This window comes from Mobula birostris, chromosome 5, assembly GCF_030028105.1.
Source record: "Mobula birostris isolate sMobBir1 chromosome 5, sMobBir1.hap1, whole genome shotgun sequence".
NCBI lineage: Eukaryota > Metazoa > Chordata > Chondrichthyes > Myliobatiformes > Myliobatidae > Mobula > Mobula birostris.
Genome location: NC_092374.1, coordinates 170,574,820 through 170,598,971, shown reverse-complemented (window position 1 = coordinate 170,598,971; position 24,152 = coordinate 170,574,820). Strand labels below are relative to the sequence as shown.

The following is a 24,152-nucleotide window of genomic DNA, read 5'->3' as shown; positions in this document are numbered from 1 at the left end:
TCTTTATGCAAGCCCTAAAACTAGATAAATAACACAAAAAATTATACTTGTCATTTATTTTTTGAGTAAAATGATCAAATATTACATGTATTTGTGGGAAGAAGTAGGTGAACCTCTGGGGTAATGCCTTCTACAAAAGCTATTTGGAGTCAGGTATTCCAATAAATGGGATGAGATTGGAGGTGTGGGTTGTAGGGGCACCCTGTCCTATAAAAAAGACACACATAGTCAGGCTACTAACAGAGCCTGCTCTTGTCAAGAAAGATCTGTTTATGCACACTAAATTGTAGAGATGCATGAAGCAGGAAAAGGCTACAAAAGCATTTCTAAAGATCTGAGTGTTCATCAGTCCACAGCAAGAGAAATTGTCTACAAATGGAGGAAACTCTGTACTGTTGCTACTCTCCCTCGGAGTGGGCATCCTGCAAAGATCACACCAGGAGCACAACGTGCAATGCTAGGAGGTGAAAAAAAAACTCAAGGGTAACAGCAAAAGACCAGCAGAAATTTCTAGAACTTGCGCAAGTCTCTGTTCATGTGTCCACTACAAGAAAAACACTGAACAAGAACCGTGTTCATGGAAGGAAATCATTGTTCTCAAAAAAAAAATTGCTGCATGTCTCAAGTTTGCAAATGACCACAGGGATGTTCTACAATGCTTCTGGGACAATGTTTTATGGACTGATGAGACAGAAGTTGAACTTTTCTGGCATAAATGCACATTGCTATGTTTGGAGGAAAAAGGGCACTGCACACTAACACCAAAACCTCACCCCAACTGTGAAGCAAGGTGGAAAGACCATCATGGTTTGGGGCTGCTTTGCTTCCTCAGGACCTGGACAGCTTTCAATCGTTGAGGGAACAATGAATTCTAAATGGTATCAAGACATTTTACAGGAGATTGCCAGGGTAGCGGTCCATCACCTGAAGCTTAACAGAAGTTGGATAATGAAACAGAACAATGATCCGAAAGACAAGAGTAAGTCAACAACAGAATGGTTTAAAAAGAAGAAAATTCATGTTTTGGAATGTTAAGTCAAAGTCCTGACTTAATCCTATAGATATGTTGTGGAAGGACCTGAAGCAAGCAATTCATGCAAGGAAGCCCCACCAACATCCCAGAGTTGAAGCAGTTTTGTAAGGAGGAATGGCCAAAATTCCTCCAAGCCAATGTGCAGGACTGATCAACAGTTACTGGAAACATTTGGTTGAAGTTATTGCTGTACAAGGGGGTCATATCAGTTACTGAAAGCAAAGATTCACATACTTTTTCCAACAAATACATGTAATATTGGATTATTTTTCTCAATAAATAAATGAACAAGTATAATGCTTTTTGTGCTATTTATTTAATTGGATTTTCTTTAACTAGTTTTAGGATTTACGTGAAAACCTGATCACATTTTAGGTCAAATTTATGCAGAAATAGAGAAAACTCTACAGGGTTCACAAACTTTCTAGCACCACTGTAGATGGACTGGAATAGTAAGTTTGCAGATGACAAAAAAATTGACAGATTTGTTGACAGTGAGGAAGACTGTCAACAGTCGGCAGAATATAGACCAGCTGGAAATGTGGGCAGAGAAATGGCAGATGAAGTTTAATATCATGTGTCGCACTTTTGAATCAAATGAAGGAGGAAATCATATAGCAAGTGGCAGGGCTCTTAGGTGCATTGGTGTACAGAGGGGTGGAAATGCATAGCTCCCTGAAAGTGTCTACACAAAGAGATAGAGTGGCAAAGAAGGCTTATAGTCTGCTTGCCTTTGTTGGTCAGGGCATTGAGTATAAAAGCTAGTAACCATGAAATAATTATATAAAACTTTGCTTATGCCACACTTGGAGTATTAAGGTCTATTACGATACTTATAGGAAGAATGTAAAAGGTTTGGGAAGAATGTAACATCAAAGTTGCTGGTGAACGCAGCAGGCCAGGCAGCATCTCTAGGAAGAGGTATAGTCGACGTTTCAGGCCGAGACCCTTCGTCAGGACTAACTGAGGAAAGAGCTAGTAAGAGATTTAAAAGTGGGAGGAGGAGGGGGAGATCCAAAATGATAGGAGAAGACAGGAGGCGGAGGGATGGAGCCAAGAGCTGGACAGGTGATTGGCAAAAGGGGTATGAGAGGATCATGGGACAGGAGGTCCAGGGAGAAGGAAAAAGGGGAGGAGGGGGAAAAGCCCAGAGGATGGGCAAGGGGTATAGTCAGAGGGACAGAGGGAGAAAAAGGAGAGAGACAGAGAAAGAATGTGTGTATATAAATAACGGATGGGGTACGAGGGGGAGGTGGGGCATTAGCAGAAGTTAGGGAAGTCAATGTTCATGCCATCAGGTTGGAGGCTACCCAGATGGAATATAAGGTGTTGTTCCTCCAACCTGAGTGTGGCTTCATCTTTACAGTAGAGGAGGCCGTGGATAGACATGTCAGAATGGGAATGGGATGTGGAATTAAAATGTGTGGCCACTGGGAGATCCTGCTTTCTCTGGCGGACAGAGCGTAGGTGTTCAGCAAAACGATCTCCCAGTCTGCGTCAGGTCTCGCCAATATATAGAAGGCCACATCGGGAGCACCAGACGCAATATATCACCCCAGCCGATTCACAGGTGAAGTGTCGCCTCACCTGGAAGGACTGTCTGGGGCCCTGAATGTTGGTAAGGGAGGAAGCGTAAGGGCATGTGTAGCACTTGTTCCGCTTACAAGGATAAGTGCCAGGAGGGAGAATAGCGGGGAAGGATGGGGGGGACGAATGGACAAGGGAGTTGCGTAGGGAGCAATCCTTGCGGAAAGTGGGGGGGGGCAGGAAAGATATGCTTAGTGGTGGGATCCTGTTGGAGGTGGTGGAAGTTACAGAGAATAATATGTTGGACCCGGAGGCTGGTGGGGTGGTAGGTGAGGACCAGGGGAACCCTGTTTCTAGTGGGGTGGCAGGAGGACGGAGTGAGAGCAGATGTGCGTGAAATGGGGGAGATGCATTTGAGAGCAGAGTTGATGATGGAGGAAGGGAAGACCCTTTCTTTAAAAAAGGACGACATCTCCCTCGTCCTGGAATGAAAAGCCTCATCCTGAGAGCAGATGCAGCGGAGACGGAGGAATTGCAAGAAGGGGATGGCATTTTTGCAAGAGACAGGGTGAGAAGAGGAATAGTCCAGGTAGCTGTGCGAGTCAGTAGGCTTATAGTAGACATCAGTAGATAAGCTGTCTCCAGAGATAGAGACAGAAAGATCTAGAAAGGGGAGGGAGGTGTCAGAAATGGACCAGGTAAACTTGAAGGCAGGGTGAAGCACAGCTCCCGATGTGGCCTTCTATGTATTGGTGAGACCCGACGCAGACTGGGAGATCGTTTCGCTGAACACCTACGCTCCGTCCGCCAGAGAAAGCAGGATCTCCCAGTGGCCACACACTTTAATTTCACATCCCATTCCCATTCTGACATGTCTATCCACGGCCTCCTCTACTGTAAAGATGAAGCCACACTCAGGTTGGAGGAACAACACCTTACATTCCATCTGGGTAGCTTCCATTCTGATGGCATGAACATTGATTTCTCTAACTTCCGCTAATGCCCCACCTCCAACTCGTACCCCATCCGTTATTTATATACACACATTCTTTCTGTCTCTCTCCTTTTTCGCCCTCTGTCCCTCTGACTATACCCCTTGCCCGTCCTCTGGGCTTTTCTCCCCCCCTCCCCTTTTTCCTTCTCCCTGGGCCTCCTGTCCCATGATCCTCTCATATCCCTTTTGCCAATCAACTGTCCAGCTCTTGGCTCCATCCGTCCCCCTCCTGTCTTCTCCTATCATTTTGGATCTCCCCCTCCCCCTCCCACTTTTAAATCTCTTACTAGCTCTTTCTTCAGTTAGTCCTGACGAAAGGTCTCGGCCTGAAACGTCGACTGTACCTCTTCCTAGAGATGCTGCCTGGCCTGCTGCGTTCACCAGCAACTTAGATGTGTGTTGCTTGAACTTCCAGCATCTGCAGAATTCCTTGTGTTTGGGGAGAATGTAGAGGCTTTGGGAAGGCTGCAAGAGGATCACTAGGATGTCGCCTGGAGTGGAGTGTATGAGTTATAAGGAGAGGTGCTGAGGGGCAACTTAATACCATATAATATTATGGAGGCATAAACAAGGTAGATATTCAAAGTATTTTTCCAAGGTTGAAAAATATCATCTACTAAAGACTTAAGGCGAGGGAGGTAAGTTTAAAGAGTTTTGTAAGGCAGGTTTTGTTTTATAGAGAATGGCAAGTGCCTGGAATGGGCTGCTATTAGATTATGACATTTAGAGGCCTTTTGTACAGGCACATGAACATGCAGGGCACGGAGGGAATATGGACCACTTGCAGGCAAAATAGGTTAGTTTAAATCATTATTATGATCGCCACAGACATCGTGGGCCAGAAGGCCTGTTCCTGAGCTGTACCGTTCTTTGTTCTACGTGAGATGTGCGAAGTTTAACACTTCTGCACATTTGGTGTTTGACAGTCTTTTTAAATGGGTTCTATTGGGTTCCTTTGTTTTTGTGGCTGCCTGTAAGAAAATGAATTTCAAGGTTGTAATTAGTATACATACTTAGATAATAAATGTATTTTGAACTTCTGAAATTTGAACTTTCACCATTAAAACTGGAGAGGAGAAGTAACAAGTACAAATAAGTGTTTTAAAGATTTACAAAAATAAATGGTTTCTACAGTTGGAGTGAGTTTTCATCCAAAGTTTACAGCCATATTATATGATGGCATTGGGACAGGAAAAACATTTCACACAGAGACGAATGCGTCAGCATTAGTAACATGGTTAGATTTTTTTTGTTTTATGATCATGGACCTGAAAATCTGTTTGTATTAATAATAGTGAATCCTAAGCTTTAGCATAGAATTATGCTCTATTTATTATTACCATGCGACTACGGCCACACCCCGGTACACCACTCCGACAGGCGGGCTAAGTCAGGTGAGGGTAACCGGTGGCCTCATACACCAGTGAGACAGGGACGTGCCTGTCCTCGCATTCGAAGTCAGCTCCGGCGGATTGGGCGGTGAGATCTACAGTGAGATTCAACGGCCAAGAAGGCGGTTCTACAATGCTTCGTGGAGAGTGAAGGGCTTGTCAAGGCACAGAAGACATCATGGTCATCCACTGTGACCGAGGAAGACCCCAGTTTGTCACACTTGTTCGTACCACTGGACCAGGCCTTCCGTAGTCGAGAGACTGCAGAGCCTTTCCCTTCAAAAACTCCCCCACACAGATTTCCTGTCATTGTTCGACATGACGGACAACCACCACAACAAATACTGTTTATCGTGTGAGCACCCTGGTGTATGTGACAATAATCTAAATCTGCAAATGTTTCAGAAATGGCCTCAAAACCTGAAAAACATTTTTACATGAGTAAGGAAGGTAAATGCAGTATGCCAAGTGTCATACCCAATAACAAAGCACTATTAAACCTACCTATACACAATAATGATGATGCTGCACTGGAGTTTCTGTTCCTCAGTAAGGTCATATGCATCAGCTACAGGGGCAGGAGATGGAGATGATGGTGGATGTGGTGGGTGCTGGGGAAGGAGGAGCATGGATTTGATGAAGAACAAAGGAACAGTTTTTCTCTTTTGTTGAATATTTTATGGGCCATATCAGGGGCTACGAAGACAGTGGGACATGGGAACATGTGCTGGTGGGTTCCAAATTTAAAAATACCAAAAGTAAAAACTAAATTCAGGAATGTTAAGAGGTTTACATAGCTTTAATGTTTATTGTGAGGTTCCAGCATACTAATCAGCTCAAGCTATCTGACGACAGATCAGTGCACAGACATATGACTCCACGTATCTAAGAATATTCTCTGTTTGTCTTTTATTTACTCCCGATACAACTCACTCCCCACCAGAACATGACAACTTCTGGGTCCCCCTCACATGAAGCGTTCTTCTCTTCTATCACTGGGTGTGCTGGAGGCCATCTTTAACCACCTCCAGTGATCCAGTTGCAACGAATAGGATTTCCAATCTGATTCCTTCACCACCCCCATCCCCCACCAATCCCACAGATGCTGCTTAACTGGTTGAGTTCCTCCAACAGGTTGCTGGTTGCTCCCAATTCCTACATCTGCATTTTCTTGCGTCTTCAATTCCAACTTCTCTCTCAATCAGCATCTGTCTCTTGTAACTAGCACCTCCTCATCCCCAATGGGCTTCTGGATGAAGCAGCCAATCCCTTGTGCACCCAGGTTGAGTATGACCACTGAGGAAATGTCAAAGTGCTCTTCTTTGAATTAATGCTATGCAAACATTGAGAGGCGCATTGGTTTGCTGCTTTATCCAAAGATGACATCTCCTCAGTATTACACTGCATTGGATGATGTGTTAATGCTTCTGGAATGCAACTTGAACCCACAACCCTGCTGAGTTAAAGTTGACACAGAACGTAGGGTAAACACTCAGAACCTGGAGTTCAACGCAGACTGGGACAGACTCAGGGGTGGTGGAGGAGAAAGCCAAAATTTTATCCTGCATATATGACACTGACTAATTTATATTAGCAGTCTTTGGTTGTTACTTCTCTACATCCACCCTACTGAAGCACTTCCACAATCTTAAATACAAACAAATCTCAGAAGGTCAGGCAGCAGTTAATGCTTCAGGTCTGGGACTACTCCGATGATGTTGGATCATATGCTGAGTTATTACAACATTTGTTATTTTTATTTCAGATTTCCTGCATCTGCAGTTTTTGACATTCATAGTTTAAATTCCATAGTTCAGTCACATTGAATCCTCCCTCCCCAGCGCACTTTCTCCTTCACTGAGTGAAATGTCAACCCTGTCTCTCTTCACACAGACTCAGCCTGACCTGCTGAGTATCTCAAGCTTTTTCTCTTTTTACTTTCTCTGCTAAACAGGAGGAAAGATCCATGTATTCCACCACCATCTCCCCCACACCTCTACTTATTTTCCAAAATAGTGATGGTCATTTAGAACTGACTGAGGGCAGAATTTGTTAATTCTCAGAACATGGACATTGCCAGTGAGGCCAGCACTTACTGTCTACCCCTTAACTGCCCCAAGAATAGTGTGCCTCTTGGGCCATTTGAGAGGGGAGTTAAGATGCATATATTGTCCAGACCAGATAAGGACAGCTGATCTCCTTTCCTGCAGGAAAGATCAGTCTGAATGATAATCCAGGAAGGTTCATAGTCAAATACAGAAGATGCCGGGAAAGCTAAGCAGATCAGGAGGCACCTATGGGATGAGAAACAGTCACTGTTATAAGTTTGTAATTCTTTGGAACCAAGTTCCCAGCTACTGTGGTGACAAATGCCTGTTGTGGATCATTCCTCTCCACCCTCACACAGTGATTTATTCACTATGCTACCAAGACCAATAACTTCTTTTCAAATTTTGCATAACTGACAAAATTATTTCAATACATAATCTTTTAATTTTAAGAGAAATATGGATATGTTTACACTACTTATAATTTCTCGACAACCATTACATACAGAACCTTGTACTTAATACTTTTAGAGCTACAAATTAGGCAACTGCTGTAATGGGCAACATTAGCTCTCGTGCTTAAGGTGCTGTTTAAACTACAGTACATGCAACTTGCTGGTAACCTAGACAGGAAAATTATATTACTATAAAAACAGAATTGGGCCACTCAGCCCATCAAGTGTGCTCTGCCATTCAATCATGGCTGATTTTCTTTCAAACACATTCTTCTCTTTCTCCCCATAACCCTTATCCCCCTTAGCAATGAAGAACCTATCAATCTCTACCTAAAATACACCCAATAACTTGCTTCCACTGGCCTCAGTGGCAACAAATTCCACAGATTCACCACTCTCTGGCCGAAAAAATTCTTCCTCATTTCAGCTTGAAGGGACACCCTTTTATTCTGAGGCTGTGCCCTCAAATCCTGATGGAAGTATTCTCTCCACGTTCACTCTATCACAAAAACAATTTGTTGGTTTAAATGACGCCTTGATGGACTAACATTCAGTAATGGAAACTTGCACAGAAAATTATCTATGCTGATGACTTTTAAACGTCATGCCTGCTTGGTTTATCTCTTAATCCTTCAGAACTTCATAGCAACAGCCATTCCCCAAAAGCTCTCAGCACCGAGCTTTCTCCCAGTAATTGCATGCCCCTGTTCCCAGGAAGGACGAAGCAGACGGGTCATGGAATGTCCAGGGGGAAATATTAACTGGAGATGGAAATCATGCCAGCCAAATAATGAAACAGAATTTTAAATGTCTCATCAGTAGAGATCAAAAACTGCCTAGAGCCATAACCAGCATGTGTGTACAACTTCTCTTCTTCTTAGGCAGACCCTTGGGATCGAGGATGAGTTACTTTCACTCTGATTTAGTGGGTTCTGAGATGGGTAATGAGGAAACTGCTGATTCTTCAATAAATGGAGCAGGACTTGGCTGAAGATGCAGTGGGTGGTTTGTGAGGTCACCTACTTTTCCAGGAATTCATGTGCTCCCAATGCATGGCCTTCAAGTTCTCAATATTCCTAAATGCTCTTCCTCCACTTTGGTCACAAGCCAAAGATCCCCAGGTAACAATGGCTGCTGTATTTATTTAAGGAGGCATTAACTGCATCCTTGAATAATTTCTTCTGTCTGCATGGCAATCTCTTCCATTCAGAACACATTCTGTTCAGATAATGCATGGGAACTTGGAAATTATTGCCTTTTACTGGGAGACACAAGAGACGGCAGATGCCGGAATTTTGAGTAACATATAAAATGCTGGAGGCACTCAGCGGGTCAGGTGGCATCAATGGAGGAAACCAGAACTTCAGGAGGAATTAACATGGTCACAGGGAGAATAGGCAGTACCTGAGGTTAGGATTGAACTGTGTTGCTGGGGGTACCTGAGGTTAGGATTGAACTGCGCTGCTGGGGGTACCTGAGGTTAGGATTGAACTGTGTTGCTGGAGGTACCTGAGGTTAGGATTGAACTGCGCTGCTGGAGGTACCTGAGGTTAGAATTGAACTGTGTTGCTGGAGGTATCTGAGGTTAGAATTGAACTGTGTTGCTGGAGGTATCTGAGGTTAGGATTGAACTGCGCTGCTGGAGGTGTGAGGCAGTGGGTCTACCTACTGCACCACCACTCTAGCAGATAAAGTAACTTCCACTTTGACGAAAAACAAATGGAGAAATTTTACAGTTGCACTTTATCAAGGCAATTAAACTAAACAGTTCTTAAATGTTTCACAAGTTATTTTATATTAGTATTTTATTGCCATTTAATATCCTACATATATAGTATATGTATGTATATCTGATACAAGTCTGATATGATAAATATATGTGGAAGTCTGGATTTCATCTAAATATTGTCACGTCAACTATTCAAGGATGACCAAGTTAAAACAGTATTCATCAGTACTCAATAGTATTAGAATTCAGAGGAATGACAAGATACCCAACTGAAATGTATAAAATTCTGACTGGGTTCAAAAGGATGGATGTAAGGACGATGTATCCCCTGGTTAGAGGCTCTGGAGCCACAGGTTACAGTGTCTGGATATGGGGCAGGACATTTGGAGAAGGATAGGAGAAATTTCACCACCTGTGGAATTCCCTACCACAGGGGGCTGTACAGGCTGTGATGCACTGTCAGTCTTCTGTAACTTTCAGTGATATCCCTTCTCATTCTAAGCTCAAATGAATACTGACCTAGTAAATCCAAATCTCCTCGCATAACAGCATCATCTGCAGTCCCTGCAGTCACTTGTATCTCCTAGTCAATCTAATTTCTTCACACATGTCAATCCTGCCATCCCTGGAATCAGTGTGTTGAACCTTCACTGCACTCTCTTTGTAGCAAGTGTATTTTTCTTTGTGTGTTAAAACCAAAACTAAATACAAAACTGCAGGTCATGTCTCACCAATGCCCTGCATAATTGTAGTAAGATATCCTCAATCCTATACTCAAATTCTCCTGTACGGAAGGCCAACATTTACCTTTTTAACGGTTTGCTGTACCAACATGTTTGCTTTCAGTAACCTGGTGTACAAGAGAACCCAGGTTGCTTTGCATATTAACATTTTCTAATCTATGCAGGAGTAAAGATTAAAAAAAGAGGCCAGAGCAAACAGGATGGATGAAAACCTCTCAAAAAGCAAAAGTTTAAGATTTGGAAAGCTTAATCTGATAGGACAGTAAGTATAGAGTCAATGGAGGTTTCAGTAAGAAAATGGATGAGTACTTGAAAGAGAAAAATGGGGTGGAGAAAGTTCAAAGATTAGCTTTATTTGTCAATGTACATCAAAATATACAGTTAAATGACTGCTTGCATCAATGACAAATACAGTTTGTGATGTGCTGGGGCAGCCCACAAGTGTCGCCATGCTTCCAGCACCAACATAAGAGTCAGGATTGGACAGCAGGAACAGTGTATGGACTGGTCTGAGAGTTTACTGAATGACTCAGTGTAGACTAGATGGGCTGAAAGGCCTCCTTTTGTGCTGCACAGTTTTGTCATTCTATGTCATGACCTCCTTTTTGAAAGGGGCCACCAAAGACGCTGAAACAGACACTTGCGAACCAAACAAATACCAGTGTGTGTACCTGCTACAGTGAATGGAGATGCAAAGTGGTAGGGGAATGGTGAACAATGTGGAGTGGGCAGGTGTGACCTTCATTGCCAGGGAAGCAATTACTGCCAATGCCTTGATCCCTTGATGATACTAATAGTCAACCAAAAAGTGGTGGATCTAATATAACATATAGCTCAGACTGTTGGTCCTATCCCTGAAGGACATTTACAATTCCTGCACAAAGTCCAGCTTTCTTCTTCATTCTGTTTGTCCTGATTGAGTCAGGAATGAAGAGGTTGAACACCTTTGGTCTTGCTGTCTGACAGGTTGAGAGCTAACCATTTGTAGATACAATAATACACCTCAAGGCATTGGCATGAGGTGGAAGTGAGGAGGTGTTCACTGCATTGCTTGCTGGAGTAGGCATCCCTGCACCTTCTGATCCATTACCAGTGTTGCAAAAGCTCTTACTTGATAAGTCAGCCTCTTCCTGCCCCCTCTTAACTATTGGGTTTCTCTTAGGTTTATAAACTGAATTTAAAAATGACGGCTTATTCACACCAAAGGCCAAATACACCTCACAAGTGGAATAATGTTTATATTGCAAAAACATCTTTAAGGTGCAGCTCAAAACCATTTCTCTGATGAGTAATTTTACCTTTCTGTCCTCTCACTCAGCAGATTCCCAGTGCTTTACTCCTGACATGAACATAGAAAGGAGATTGTGAGCATCACACTTGCGTCTGGTGTGGGGTAGATGCCAGAAACAACTCCCAAGGACAGAACAAAAAGATAACCTTTTGTCCAATGTTTGAAGTCTCTGCAGTTTTATTTTGTGAGTGAGGTTATTATTCCCCAGTCTTGCTCCTGACTATGCTTTCTGTGACACTCACACTACTACCACAGCCTTATTTTGAGTTGCCTGCTAAGTGCCTCCAGAGATGTTGGGGGGGGGGGGGGCGCGGGGAGGGTGTTGGGAAAGGCAGGCCTTTCATTCTAATAGGACCATTTGATTTGGACTTTCTGCACTTTTATCATAGCTATAGTGTCTGATGTTGGGTCATGGCTCTGTAGCCACCATGTTCCTGCTGACCATCAAATATCCATCGTACATTGGGAATAAGTGCAGTAATCCAGCTTCCCAAGCAATAAGGGGAAAAAAAAGATTTCATAGCAGTGATGAATTTGGGAAGCATAGTCACTGAAGGAAATACAAATGTACACAGTTCCCAGTTCTAATTCTGAATGGCGCATATAATCCAAATGAGACCACAGTCGGGGAAGGTGATGACATTTCATCCAAAATAATGGGATTCCCTCAGTCCTGCACTGAAGTGTTAGCCGACTCTTCCACTCAACTCTCTGAAGTAGAACTTGAACCTTTAGATTCAGTGGCAAGAACTTTGTTCATTGACTCTGTTAAAGGGAATATTAAAGTACAAAAGTCTGTTGCTACATACTATCTGCAATTGCAGCTTAGTTTGATGGAGACCGATGTCTGAGCCTCGCTGGGGTGACTTAGGCAGGGAAAGTGTATGGTAAGGAAGCAAATCAAACTATATTCTAATTTGCTATTTGTCTTATTAATCTTATCATGCTATTGACAGCATGCAGTTTATACTGGCTGTAAATAAATTAAATTACTTGGGTTGAACTTGCTTTAACTGAGTATAAAATGCCCTTCAATTCATCAATATCAGAATCAGATTTATTACTACTGACATATGAAGTTTGATGTTTTGCCGCAGCATAAAATTACTATAAATTACAAAAGTAAATGAATAGTGCGAACAAAAAGGGATAATGAGGTTGGGTTTGTAGGTTCATGGACCTGGCAGTTGTGGGAAAGACACTGCCCCTGAATGTGGGTCTTCAGGCTCCCGTATCTCTTTGCTGATATTAGTAATGAGAAGAGGGCATGTCCTGGATGGTGTGAGTCCTTAGTGATGATATACAATTATCATTATGGATTAAAATTGTATCAGAATGGACCTCAACAAACATTAGTTGAGATTGTGGTTATGTCAAAGTTACTGAGCAAGACTGCATCAGTTCCATAATGGCTATCTACAGGTGCGAGCTCCAACTGCAAATAGAGTTTTCATGAAAGTAATTTTAAAACTTGATAAACTTATGGAACAGGTACACGAACTCAACTTCTGACCAAACCCAGCACAAGAACAAGCTGCCATTATTTTCTTATAAATGAAGAGCTGTTGGTAATTTTCCATTCTATATAAAGGCACCACGAATAACCCAAGACAATTTGACTGCTTCTGGTGCAGTTTGAGCTGAGATAAGAAAAGCCCAAGCACTCAAGAGCACCAGAACCAGGATATGGGTTTACTTGTAGCAACCAGGAGCCAGCTGACAAGAATAGCAGGAAAGCTGCTGGTTTGAAGCAACACAGCCCTTTGAAGTCAGCTACTTAGCAGTTATTATAACCATTCAAGTGAAATCTTTGAAGGGAGGTTATCCTCTGCTGCATCATGTCCTGTTGTTGTGAAGGTCCTTCTCATTCATTTTTCACATTTGTGACACTGACACTTTAATTGTTTTCTTTGCAAGTTCGGGAAACTGACACATTTCACTGGTGAAACAACGAAGTTAGGGAGCTGAAAGGACTTTGCGCACACAATCTACACAATTCGTCACTCTAATGTAGCCTGCACTGAACTGCCAAATGACTGCCAGTAGGATACAAAATAAATATTCATAGTCAGCAATTATTTGACTTAACTATAGGATGCCCTACGACATTGCCAGTTCTTGCTGAATCTCTTTAGAATTGATTATCCACTATAAAATCTATTTCTTTTAGCCCGTCTAACCTTTTACTGTTGCTAAAATCAGTTCTATACTTTCTCCCAAAAGTTAAAGTTTTAAATACAATAAAATGTTGCCAAAATGGCTGTCATTTTGTGCATCATTTTTTAAAAACTGCCTTTTCATCTATTACAAGAACAACAAGATATTTAAACACATTTTTGTTTTCTTCCCCACATTGTGGTTTTATCAAGCTCTTTTATTCAATATTCTGTTAGTGCCAGCTGGGATGCACCCTTTCTCTAAGTCAGAAGGTTAGGGGTTCAAGTCCTACGCCAGGACTTCAGTAAATACTTCCCCCTTCCTAATGAATGTAAAAAGTCCAGCCACAATGCTTTGAAGAAGAGTAATACAATTACCCCCAGCATCTTGCCAAAATGTATTCTTCCTAAACAGGTTCCCTGGTTATTCATTGATTCTGTAATGGCTATTATTTTAAAAATTTATTGAGTATGCCCACAAGACAATAGATCTCAGGGTTTAGAGATCTCACACAAGATGTAAGAGTTTTCACACAATTCAGCATTCCAATTTCCCAATTATGAATGACATTGTTTCACATTACATTACCCTCTGTAGTATTGCCTACCTGAACTTTACCATCTTTTGTCCCATTTTTCATTTTCTTCAGTTCCCTTTCCAGTTGGGTTTGGGATCCAGAAGGAACAAGAAGCGATTGTTTATATAATCCTCCTGCCCGCTCAGATGGCACTAAAAATGCCATAGTGCAACTTCAAAGAGCTGGAGTTCTTCCAAGAGTCTTGGCTAATATTTATCCTTCAACCAACATTACCAAGACTGTTTAATCCAGCCATGACTACATGCAGGGCTTGCTGTACACATTTCAACAGTGACTATACTTCAAATGTTTTCATTGGCTGTACAACCTTGGAATTACTGGGGTCAAAGAAGGTGCTACAGAAATCCATTGTTATTCTATTAGAGACTCAAGCTGCAGTTGAATTTGGACTACATATATTATGACTTTGAAACCAATCTGACAACAATTTCCACTCTAGCCCATGACACATTCAGCAATGCAATTTTTGATTTCAATCAATATTCTGTGTCCTAAATGTCTCCATTTTGGTAAGTGTTCTGGGTTTGTAGTTGAGTAAATAGTTTAAAAAGAAACTGTGTACACTATGTAGTGGAAAAACTACAAAACCTGGCTGTTTGCAGTGACAAAGTTCTTCCCAGGGAGAGTGTCAAAGGCTAAGTTCCCCATCAATCAGACTTCACAGCAGCATTGCCTTACATGACTGAGATTGATTTTAGCTGTCTAATCTGGATGTAATTATCCTCTACTAGGGTGGAAAAGTCACCCTACCCTTTTGCATAATTAACTTTTTTTTTACTGTATAACAGATTGTTTGATGTGAGTCAGTTGCAGCACTCCACCCTCAACTCAGTGGCTAGTACAGTCTGGACAGAAGAGCCTCTAGTAAAAATCTAGCATATTTGCTTAAACTGTCTGAGAATACAGCTGAAACATAACTTTGGCTTGCAAGACATGAGTAACTGCACCTCCAGATGACTCAGACAACTTTAACTACCAAACATTACCTTACAGGGCATCAAAATTAGCTAGTGTGGTTCAGTAGTTTGTAAATATATTCAACCAACTGACCTCAGGAATAATAAAACCATTTTCTTCAATGATGTCAGAGGCTCAATGTCTATCGCTATTTGCAATATTATAGTATACCAAACATTAATTTGGGCAAGAACCTTTATAATCTAATTACACTTAATCATTGAAACACAACACAAAGAGTGGCAACAAAAATTAGATTTTCAACATCTTCTATTCCCATGTCATCATCTGTCCACTTCCCTCCATAGATGCTGATTGACCTGCAGAGCTCCTCCATCTTCCATTCGTACATGGACCTGGGAACATGCTAAACTGTCTCACCCTTTGGCACTGACCTTCTTTGACCATCATCCCACCTCCAAAACCTCTTCTCTTATAAGATCTCTGACCTTTATAATCAGTGGCTAAACCCATGGTCACATCTGGCACTTGATGTTCGAAATGACTTGAATACATTCTTTAAGAAAGTCGTTGTGATGTACAGTCCACTGATCTTGACAATCTTACCTCACCATTAACATAGGAAGATCTTCGATTTTCTTTTCTCTTCCCTCCTCCAATAACATCTGTCTCAGCAAAACTTGTTCTGCACCTCCCAGTGTCAATGGGTATGCAGCGATTCATCCTCTATATCCAAGCTCATTCCTTTCAGTCGCTGCACTGACTCTTCCCCTTTATTCATGCTCAACTATTTAACTCTATGTAGACTGCTCCACCGCAGAGGTCTTGCTTTCTCTCCAGCTCTGGGTGAAACAACAGTTTGCCTTTATAAGCTCCTTAACACAGAAAAATTTCAAAGGTACTTCGAAATCGATATTGCAAACAGAAGTTGGTGGTGATATAAACAACTGAATCAATGTTTGGTTAAAGTCACATTAAAGATGTATGAAGAGAATGACACAAGAGATGGGAGATCCATCAAAACCATAGCAGGCATCTCATGGATTGAATTAAAATCTTTGTTCTTGAGACAATTGCTGTCATGTTTGCTCACAGGCTCACTTCTGTGTTCCTTTTGAAAATCACCTCTGGCTCCATGTCTCAACACTGCTTGATCTTCTGCTGACAATGGCCTTCTGTGGAACTCTCACTTTCTTCCTTCAGCCTTGACATCTTGATTCTGAACTGGAGCTCTACTTTGGTGAGCCCCACTCCATAATGGTCAGAACATAATGCTTTAACCAGATTTTCAGATCTCCCAAGCTGCTCTTTCATCACAAGTCAGTTGAAATTTACACTTGACATCACAAACCATGTGGGCAGTGGATGACAGTTTTTTTCTCTGGAGATACAGCATAGTAACAGGATCTTCCAGCCCAACGTGTCTACTCCACCCAATTATAAGCATGTGACCAATTGACCTAATAACCCATGTCTTTGGAGTATGGGTGGAAACTAGAGCACCCAGAGGAAATCTGGGGGAACATAAATAATTGCTCTTGGGTTGCTGGCATGATAATAGCATTGCACTGCTTTTTGTTCCCACATTCTGCAAAACTTAGCTGGTTCATTAACATAGCACCATCCACTCTATCGAGGCCTTTCAATTTTCAAAAGGTTTCAATTAGGTCACCCCTCATTCCCTATTAACATCCTCCAAAGATAAAGATTTAACTGCCATACACCTCCAGACATAGCAGGGTGGCTGACTCTTAACTTCTTCCTTAGGTTATTGAAAATTAGGGATGGCTGATAAATGCTAGCATTGCCAGCGACAGCCACATACCATAGATGAACTAAAAGGAATTCGGAGAAATCAGTAGAACAAATTGCCAACAATGATAGCTTTTGACATCTCAGCTCTGATGTCATGCTGTGTATTTAATCATATATACTGAGGTACTGACATTGTGTGTACATTATAGGGGAGAAGCCAAGTCTATCTGTAACAAAGATGAAGAGTTAACTGTGTAACCAAACATAATGCATTAAGACTAAATGCAGCTGTTGTCTACACTGATTAATTACACTCTGGTAAAACTTTATACCTTAAACGACACTAAATTTAATGCATCATTACCTTATATAAAAATATCTTATATAATTAGTTCCTCTCAGAAAATGTTAACAATTAAAGCAGCAATATTGCAACCAGTCATCATCAGCAGATTCTCAAAGCAGAACAAATTATCTGCACTTCATTTTATGATACAAGTCTGTCCCAGTGCTCATTAGTATAATTGGTGTTAGGTAAAGCTGGTTAGTAAAAGTCATACTGGGAGCAGTAAGTCAGATCCCCATAATCACAACTATGAATATAAAAATACGCAAGGAAGAGGCGGAACTGAACTATCACTTAGTTAAAAGCATAATGCGTGGAGACATCTTAGAAATGAAGTAAGACTGCACTTATTGCAAAGCCACTTTCAATGACTCATCAGCTCTTTCTTCAATATTTATTGTTTATTTATGTTTTTGCTTTCTTTTTATATTTTCACAGTTTGTCGTCTTTTGCATACCGGTTGTCCACCCTGTTGGTATGGTCTTTCATTGATTCTATTATGGTAATTGGATTTAATGAGTGTGCCTGCAAGAAAATGAATCTCAGGGTTTTGTATGGTGATATATACAGTACTATGCAAAAGTCTTAGATCCATATATATAGCTAGGGTGCCTAAGACTTTTGCACAGTACTGTATTTGTCAATGTGAAGTGGAGAGCAAGTTTGTAAATCTGGTGGGAGCAAAGGATGTTGGGAATGGCGAAGGTGACGCGCCTTGGGAGGGATGTGGGACAGATGGCAGAAAAAGAGTGCCAGCGGAGTGGGTTGGCGCAGGTGCTGACACACCGGGCAAGGTTTAGAGACCATTACAGAATGTCTCTCTGGTGTTTCCTGCTCCCTCCCCCTTCCCCAAATGTGAATGCCCTCTTCCTGCCTCCTTCCCACTCTCAGTTCACAACAGACATCCATATCAGAATCAGGTTTATCAGCATCCAAATTGTCATCATTTTTGTTTTGTGGCAACAATACAGTGCTATACATAAAATTAAAACAGAACTGCGCAAAAGTCTCAGGCATTAGACTAAGATGTTTGCACAGTACTATATGCACTTTGCTAATATATTTACTTTTACTTTTAAGCCTTTATTGCACAAAAACAGGTCTTTCTGTGCACTACAACAGCCTCTTCTTGCCTGTCCCCATTTCTTATCCCTTTTTCCCTTGTGTGTTTGTCCACTTCCTCCTTAATCAATCTTTGCTCTTTACCACTGCCCACTGTTGGGGGCAGGATGTACATTTTCTCCATTCTCTGGCACTGTTATTAACCTTAGATCTGCAGCCAACCTTAGATCTACAGCTGCTGGTTTTGGAATGTTTGAGGAATCCAGAATTTAAGATGTCACGAGTCTTGTGGCCCATCAGACCGGTGCTTGCTGGTTTCCGTGGCGTGAAGCGACTGAGAGTACGAGATAGGACGCTAGTCTATCGCGAGGTTAACCCCCAGCATTTTTGCTGGTACCCATTCTCAGCTGGGTAGACACGCTGTTCAAGGACACACACACTGCCTCAGCCGAGGCTCGAACCCACGAACTTCAGATTGCTAGTCCAACGCCCTAACCACTTGGCCATGGGCTACACGAGGAATCCAGAACATCAGAGGAAATATACATGGCCACCAGGAGAACATGTAAACTCCTCCTGGTGGTACCGGAGATTAGGACTGAACAAGGTTGCTGAAGCTGTGAGCCAGCAGCTCTACCAGGTGCATCACTGTAACTCCCATTGGAAGAATTCTACAGTTGCACTTTATCAAGGCAATTAAACTAAACAATTCTTAAATGTCTCATTAGACAATTATTTTACATTTTTTATGATACAAGTCTGTCCCAGTGCTCATTAGTATAATTGGTGTTAGGTAAAGCTGGTTAGTAAAAGTCATACTGGGAGCAGTAAGTCAGATCCCCATAATCACAACTATGAATATAAAAATATGCAAGGAACACTTATTAATATCTTTTATAACAACTACAAACATTTGTATTATCATTATTTAGTTTAATAGAGTGGAATTACAATTGCACATAAACATCTATTTAAGTGCCTAATTATTTTCTATATTATCTCAATGTGCACTTGTGAATGTACAAATTAATATAGATTTACTCACATAAAAAATGGAAAAGGTTATATATGTTAAAAAAAGTTTGTGTATTACTTGTGAATACCTTATCCAAATAAAAATAGAATTTAAAAAAAAGAGAATTAAAAAAATACGCAAGGAAGCAGCGGAACTGAACTGTCATTTAGTTAAAAGTAAAATGCGTGGAGACATCTAAGAAATGAAGCAAGACTGAACTTCTTACAAGTATTTACAGTACAGAAACGGGTCTTTCAGCCTCCAGCCTCTTCCTACCCATCTCTAACGCCTATCCCTCTCTCCATTGTGTATTTGTCCACTTTCTCCTCGACAGATCTCTGCTCTTCACCTCTCCCCAACCTGCTAGGGGCAGGAACACATTCTCCCCACTCTCTGATACGTCTATTAACAGCCATTTAGATTTACAACAACTGGTTTTGGTCCTCCCTGGTGAAAGTTTAAAGCACAGCTTCAGATCAGCTGATAATTCTCTTTACAGAAAACCATTCCACAACCAGCCCAAGAGTGGATCATGTGAACCCTCTTTGCAATGTGAAACTAGCTTGTTTTCTCATTTTGCCAGTTCTAATTTAGTATTTGAGATGAAACATTAACTCTGTTTCACTGTCCACAGATGCTGCCTGACCTGCTGAGTGTTTCCAGCTTTCTCTGTTTTTATTTTAGATTCCCAGCAACTGCAGCTATCTGACTTTTAACATCTGAGCAGGAATTAGTGATTGATGACCAGGAGGTAGTGACCATGTGTTTGCAAGTTTTTAAATTGGTCAACTGGGTTTATTATTAGTCATAAATCATAGAAAAATACAGGACACAAGCAAGCCCTTCAGCCCATCTAGTTCATACTGAAGCATTTAAACTGCCTCAACCCACCGACCTGCAGCTGGACCATAACCCTCCCTCCTTACTATCCATGTACCTATCCAAACTTTTCTTAAACGTTGAAATCGAGCTTGCGTGCATCACTTCTGTTGCCAGCTCATTCCATGCTCTCTCCACCTCCTGGGTGAAGAAGATTTCCCCTCATGTTCCCCTTAAACTTTTCACCTTTCACCCTTAACCCATGACCTCTGATTGTAGTCTCACCCAACCTCAGCGGAAAAAGCCTGCTTGCATTTACCTTATCTATAGCCCTCATAATTTTGTATACCTCTATGAAACCTTCCCTCAATCTTCTACATTCCAAGGGACAAAGTCCTAACCTATTCAATCTTCCTTATAACCTAGTGCAATCCCAGCAACATCCTTGTAAAATTTCTCTGTACCCTTTCAACCCTATTTACATTTTCCCTGTAGGTAGGTAATCAAAACTACGTACAGTACTCCAAATTAGGCCTCACCAATGTCTAATACAACTTCAATGCCATCTTATTTCCTGTATTTTGATTTATGAAGGCCAATGTGCCAAAAGCTTTCTTTATGACCCTACCTACCTGGGTCACAACTTTCATTTAATTATGGATCTGCATTTGCAGACCCCTTTGTTCTATCAAACTTCTCAGTACCCTACCATTCACTGTATAAGACTTACCCTGATTGGTCCCACTGAAGAGCAACACCTCGAACTCATCTGCATTAAATTCCATCTGTCACTTTCAGCCCATTTTTCCAGCTGGTCCTGAACCCACCGCATGCTCTGATAGTCTTCCTCGCTGTCCACTACACCCCCAACCTTGGTATCATCTGCAAATTTGCTGATCTAGTTAACCACATTATCATTCAGATCATTAGAACCATAGAACCATAGAAACTACAGCACAGAAACAGGCCTTTTGGCCTTTCTTGGCTGTGCCGAACCATTTTCTGCCTAGTCCCACTGACCTGCACACGGACCATATCCCTCCATACACCTCCCATCCATGCATCTGTCCAATTTATTCTTAAATGTTAAAAAAGAACCCGCATTTACCACCTCATCTGGCAGCTCATTCCATACTCCCACCACTCTCTGTGTGAAGAAGCCCCCCCTAATGTTCCCTTTAAACTTTTCCCCCCTCACCCTTAACCCATGTCCTCTGTTTTTTTCTCCCCTTGCCTCAGTGGAAAAAGCCTGCTTGCATTCACTCTATCTATACCCATCATTGCTAATAGATGACAAACAACGGAACCAGCACTGACCCCTGCGGCTCTCCACTGGTCACAAGCCTCCAGTCAGAGAGGCAATCATCTGCATCACTGTTTGGTATGGTGGGGGGGGGGGGGGGGCGGCAACTGCACAGGATCGAAGCAAGCTGCAGATGGTCGTAAGCTCAGTCAGTTCCATCACGGGCACTAGCCTCTGAAGTATCCAGGACATCATCAAGGAGTAATGCCTCAAAAAGATGGCGTCCATCATTAAGGACCCCCATCACCCAGGTCATTCCTGGTTTTCATTGCTACCATCAGGAAGAAAGTACACAAGCGTGAATACACATACTCGACATTTTAGGAACACTTCTTCTCCTCTGCCATCCATTTTCTGAATGGACATTGAACCCATGAACACTACCTCACTACTTTTTTATTTCTGTTTTTGCACTACTTACTTAATATAACTATTTATATATAGAGTAATTCATTTTTTCTATTATTATGTGTTGCATTGTACTACTGCCACAAAGTCTACAAATCACAAAATGTATGCCGGTGATATTAAACCTGATTCTGATTCTGAAGGTGGAGTCTAAGATCTTTCACAGTGTGTCTCTCAAGAGGCCAGCTGGAGAAGTTGTACCATGTTATCAGATTCAGACTCAGAATCAGGTTACAGGAGGATAAACAATTTACCAAAACACAACAAGCTAAAGAGTAGTAAACAGCACTGTTTAGACAAAGTCTAAGGATCAGTGATTAGAGTAGCAATAGTTGGATTTGCGATAGGTTCAAAGTTCTAAGTAAATTTATTGTCACAGTAAGTGATGCTACCTTGAGATTCATTTCTTTATAGACATTCACAGTAGATATAAAGAAACACAATAGGATCAATGATAAACTCACAGAAAGATGGGTAATAACCAATGTGCAAAAGAAGACAGACTACAAATACAAAAAACCAAATAATAATAAAGCAATAATAAAAGATACAAAGAAATTGTATTTCTTAAATATAAGGTCCATACAAGGTACAATCAACCTGACAAAAGCAGTATAAAATTTATAGACACCACTGAAACAAAAGCTTGGTGCATAAAAAACCAGACTAAATAGATACTTGAAATGCGCCAGAGCAAGAAAAAACAGAATTATCAGTTCAGAAACAATGAAAAAGCTTTATGCAGGACATAGAGACTAAATTCGACTTACCAAAATATCATCAACCCTAGCACAGAATTAACAGACACAGAGATAATGAACTTTTGCTCTAATATCTGACACAAATCAAAATGCAAGCTGGATGAGGGAGGAAAAGAACGCACTCACACAATTGTAGACAGGCAAACACCTGAAGTTTCAATGGATATACTAAAAGTGGTTATAAAAAATACCCACACTGTAAAAGTACCAGCAGTGATACTATTCATAATTATTGGTATTAAAAATGTACTTGCCTCAATCTGTATCTATTAATACATATCAACAATTTTCTTAAATATCCTGAAAAAGTGCCCGAATTTTTGACAGGAGGTATAACATATCTTTTACCTAAAGGAGAAATCACAAATGACCCATCAAAATATGGTCCTATTACTTGTTTACAAACTAAGTATAGAATTGTAACATCATGTATCTCACAAATAATCACCACTAACTTAGATAACCACAATATACTTACAGAAGAGCAGAAAGGATGCCACAGAGGTTTGAGAAGATGTAAAGAAAAACTGATAATAGATTCTGCATTTCCAAATCAAGCCCAGCGGAAAAGCAGAAATCTTTCATGTTACATTGACTACCAAAAACCATTTGATTCTGCCCCAAATTAATGGTTAATAGAAATTCTTAAAATATATAAACTACACCCGATACTTATGAAATTCCTACATCTGATGAAGCATTGGCATACTATAATCACCCTTTCTATTAACAACCAAAAAAGAACAACCACCGTTAAGAAAAATAAAATAACCTTCTATACATGGATGACTTGAAATTATACGCTCCTTCATCAGTAAAGCTAAAGCAATTATTTCAAATAGTAAACTATTTTCTAAATATATAAATAAGAACTTTGGACTAGATATGTGCAGAGCAGTACGTAGTGGTTAGCACAACGCTTTACAGTACAAGCAACCTAGGTTTCCTTCCACAGTCCAAAGACGTACTGGTTGGTACGTTTGTTGGTCATTGTAAATTGTCCAGTGATAAGGCTTGGGTTAATTGCAGGTTGCTGGGTGGTATGGCTCAAAGGGCTGGAAGGGCCTATTCTGTGCTGTATCAATAACATAATTTTTAAAAAATTAAAAAATAATAAACATAAACAAAGGTGCATTAGAGCTAGTAGAATATAAGACAATGCAGAAGGTTACAATATAACTGATGGATGAATATGGGATATATAACTATTTGAGATATCTGCAAGTAAAGAACATAGATTATAGTGCAATAAAGGGAAACCTTCAACAGTATTTACTTCAAGGCTTACCAAAATCTGCCAGAGCTCAGCAGTAAACATATAGCAAAGGCAATAAACACTTTCACTATACCCATATTAACACATTACTTTGGCGGAATATCTTGGTCCGAAACTGATCTGGAAAATTTACAAACACTATGTACACTCAGATGCACTTAGATTAACACTACCAGGCCGGGAGAAGGAAGAGGAATAAGACTTAAAAATTACACAACAGTCAGATAAAACTTCTAAAGATACATTTTCATCAACAAAAATAGGATTCAGCACTCCATAGGCAATTCTGATAAGTACACAGCACTAAACTTAAATGAAAGCACAAGCCAAAGAAATGAAGAAACTATCACTATAGAAGAAAAAATTAACCACTGGAAGAGCATGACCCACGATGGAAGATATGCCCACAATCTGAGCAGACTGGATGTCAAGAAGGAAGCACTGAACACCTGACTCAAGGGTTGAAGACCTCTTCACAGAAACAGAAGGGTTACTTGTGGCAATACAGGACCAGGTGGATATA

The 24,152-nt window shown here is 41.0% G+C and overlaps 1 protein-coding gene across 3 annotated transcripts in view; it reads right to left on the bottom strand.

The window, feature by feature from the left end:
• pcca (propionyl-CoA carboxylase subunit alpha) overlaps positions 1–24,152 on the bottom strand; it is a 495,020-nt gene that overhangs the window by 54,274 nt on the left and 416,594 nt on the right. Inside the window, exon 22 of one of the 3 annotated variants that reach the window (XM_072258849.1) lies at positions 22,608–22,701. The exons of the other annotated variants lie outside the window; for them this stretch is intronic. Coding sequence (XP_072114950.1) covers positions 22,645–22,701 — 57 coding nt within the window. The 3' untranslated portion in view covers positions 22,608–22,644. The remainder of the gene's footprint in view (positions 1–22,607; positions 22,702–24,152) is intronic. 3 annotated transcript variants of the gene reach the window in all.